At 40.9% G+C, this 1,306-nt stretch overlaps 1 protein-coding gene across 1 annotated transcript; it reads left to right on the top strand.

The window, feature by feature from the left end:
- Positions 1-260: 260 nt before the first annotated feature.
- Positions 261-1,097, top strand: LOC137728598 ((R)-mandelonitrile beta-glucosyltransferase-like). The gene is made up of 2 exons (XM_068467334.1): positions 261-763; positions 866-1,097. The coding sequence occupies exons 1-2, from the start codon at positions 261-263 to the stop codon at positions 1,095-1,097; spliced, it is 735 nt and encodes a 244-aa protein (XP_068323435.1).
- The last annotated feature ends 209 nt before the right edge of the window (positions 1,098-1,306 follow it).

Raw genomic sequence — 1,306 nt, 5'->3', positions numbered from 1 at the left:
TCAAATCCATCTTGGAATTGCTAAAACGTTTAGGTGTAATCTTTCTTATGATTTCAATGTTTAAATTCAATACTTTTTGTTGTTCAAGCATGAGGAACTAATCCCCTTTGGCTAGGGGGGAATTTCGAAACCATGGTTATATTTGCATGATGATTTGATTACTTTCAGTTGTGATTTCATGAATGGTGAATTCAATTTACTTATCTGTTTTAATTAAAACTTGTTTATGTATATGAATTGAGAGTGCACACTTAATTTGCATGCATAAATATGATGCTAGGGTATTTCTTAGGGTTGAAATAGGACGATATCATAGAGCTTCTTCTTTCATTTTGAACACGTTTTATGCCTTTGAGCATGAAGTGTTAGATGCACTTTCCACTTTGCTACCACCTATATACTCCGTCGGACCCCTACATCTACAGCTTAATCAGATCCCAGCAGAGAGCGAGTTGAAGTCGATTGGATCAAACCTATGGACAGAAGAACCAGAGTGCCTTGAATGGCTCGACTCTAAAGAACCCAATTCCGTGGTTTATGTCAATTTCGGAAGCATCACAGTCATGACAGAGGAGCAGCTCACTGAGTTTGCTTGGGGACTTGCAAACAGCAATCAAACATTCCTTTGGGTAGTCAGGCCTGACCTTGTTGGTGGGGAATCAGCTGTCGTTCCGTCAGAGTTTTCGGAAGAGACCAAAGAAAGAAGTCTAGTGGCAAGTTGGTGCCTTCAACAAGAAGCTCTGAGTCACCCAGCTATCGGAGGGTTCTTGACGCACAGCGGATGGAACTCTACTCTTGAAAGCGTGTGTGGTGGAGTGCCTATGATCTGTTAGCCCTTCTTTGCAGATCAACAAATGAATTGTAGGTTCAGTTGCAAAGAGTGGGGCATAGGCATGGAGATAGAGGGCGATGTGAAAAGAGATTACATAGAAGGACTTGTGAGAAAGTTAATGGAGGGAGAGGAAGGCAAAGAGAAGCGGAAGAAAGCCCTGGAACGGAAAAAGTTGGCAACGGAGGCTACCACTAGTCCTAATGGCATGTCTTTTGTTGATTTGGACAGAATGGCTAGCCAGGTCCTTCAATCTCCAGTAAATTAGAATTGCTTAAAGTTCTCTCTAGTTATTGCTTTGTATTTGGGCTTAGCTTGATATCAAATTAGTGGTTAGTTGCTTAATAACATGTGCAGCCCGATGCCATGTTATCAATTAGATGATTTGTTAAGCTGACAACTTTAGCCTACAACGATTTGCTCGTAAGTTGAGAAACTTGTATGCGTATAATTGTTAGACATTAAAGTTGCTGCTTT

The sequence above is a fragment of the Pyrus communis genome, chromosome 3 (assembly GCF_963583255.1).
Source record: "Pyrus communis chromosome 3, drPyrComm1.1, whole genome shotgun sequence".
Classification (NCBI taxonomy): Eukaryota; Viridiplantae; Streptophyta; class Magnoliopsida; order Rosales; family Rosaceae; genus Pyrus; species Pyrus communis.
This window is presented reverse-complemented; position numbering and strand designations above follow the sequence as displayed.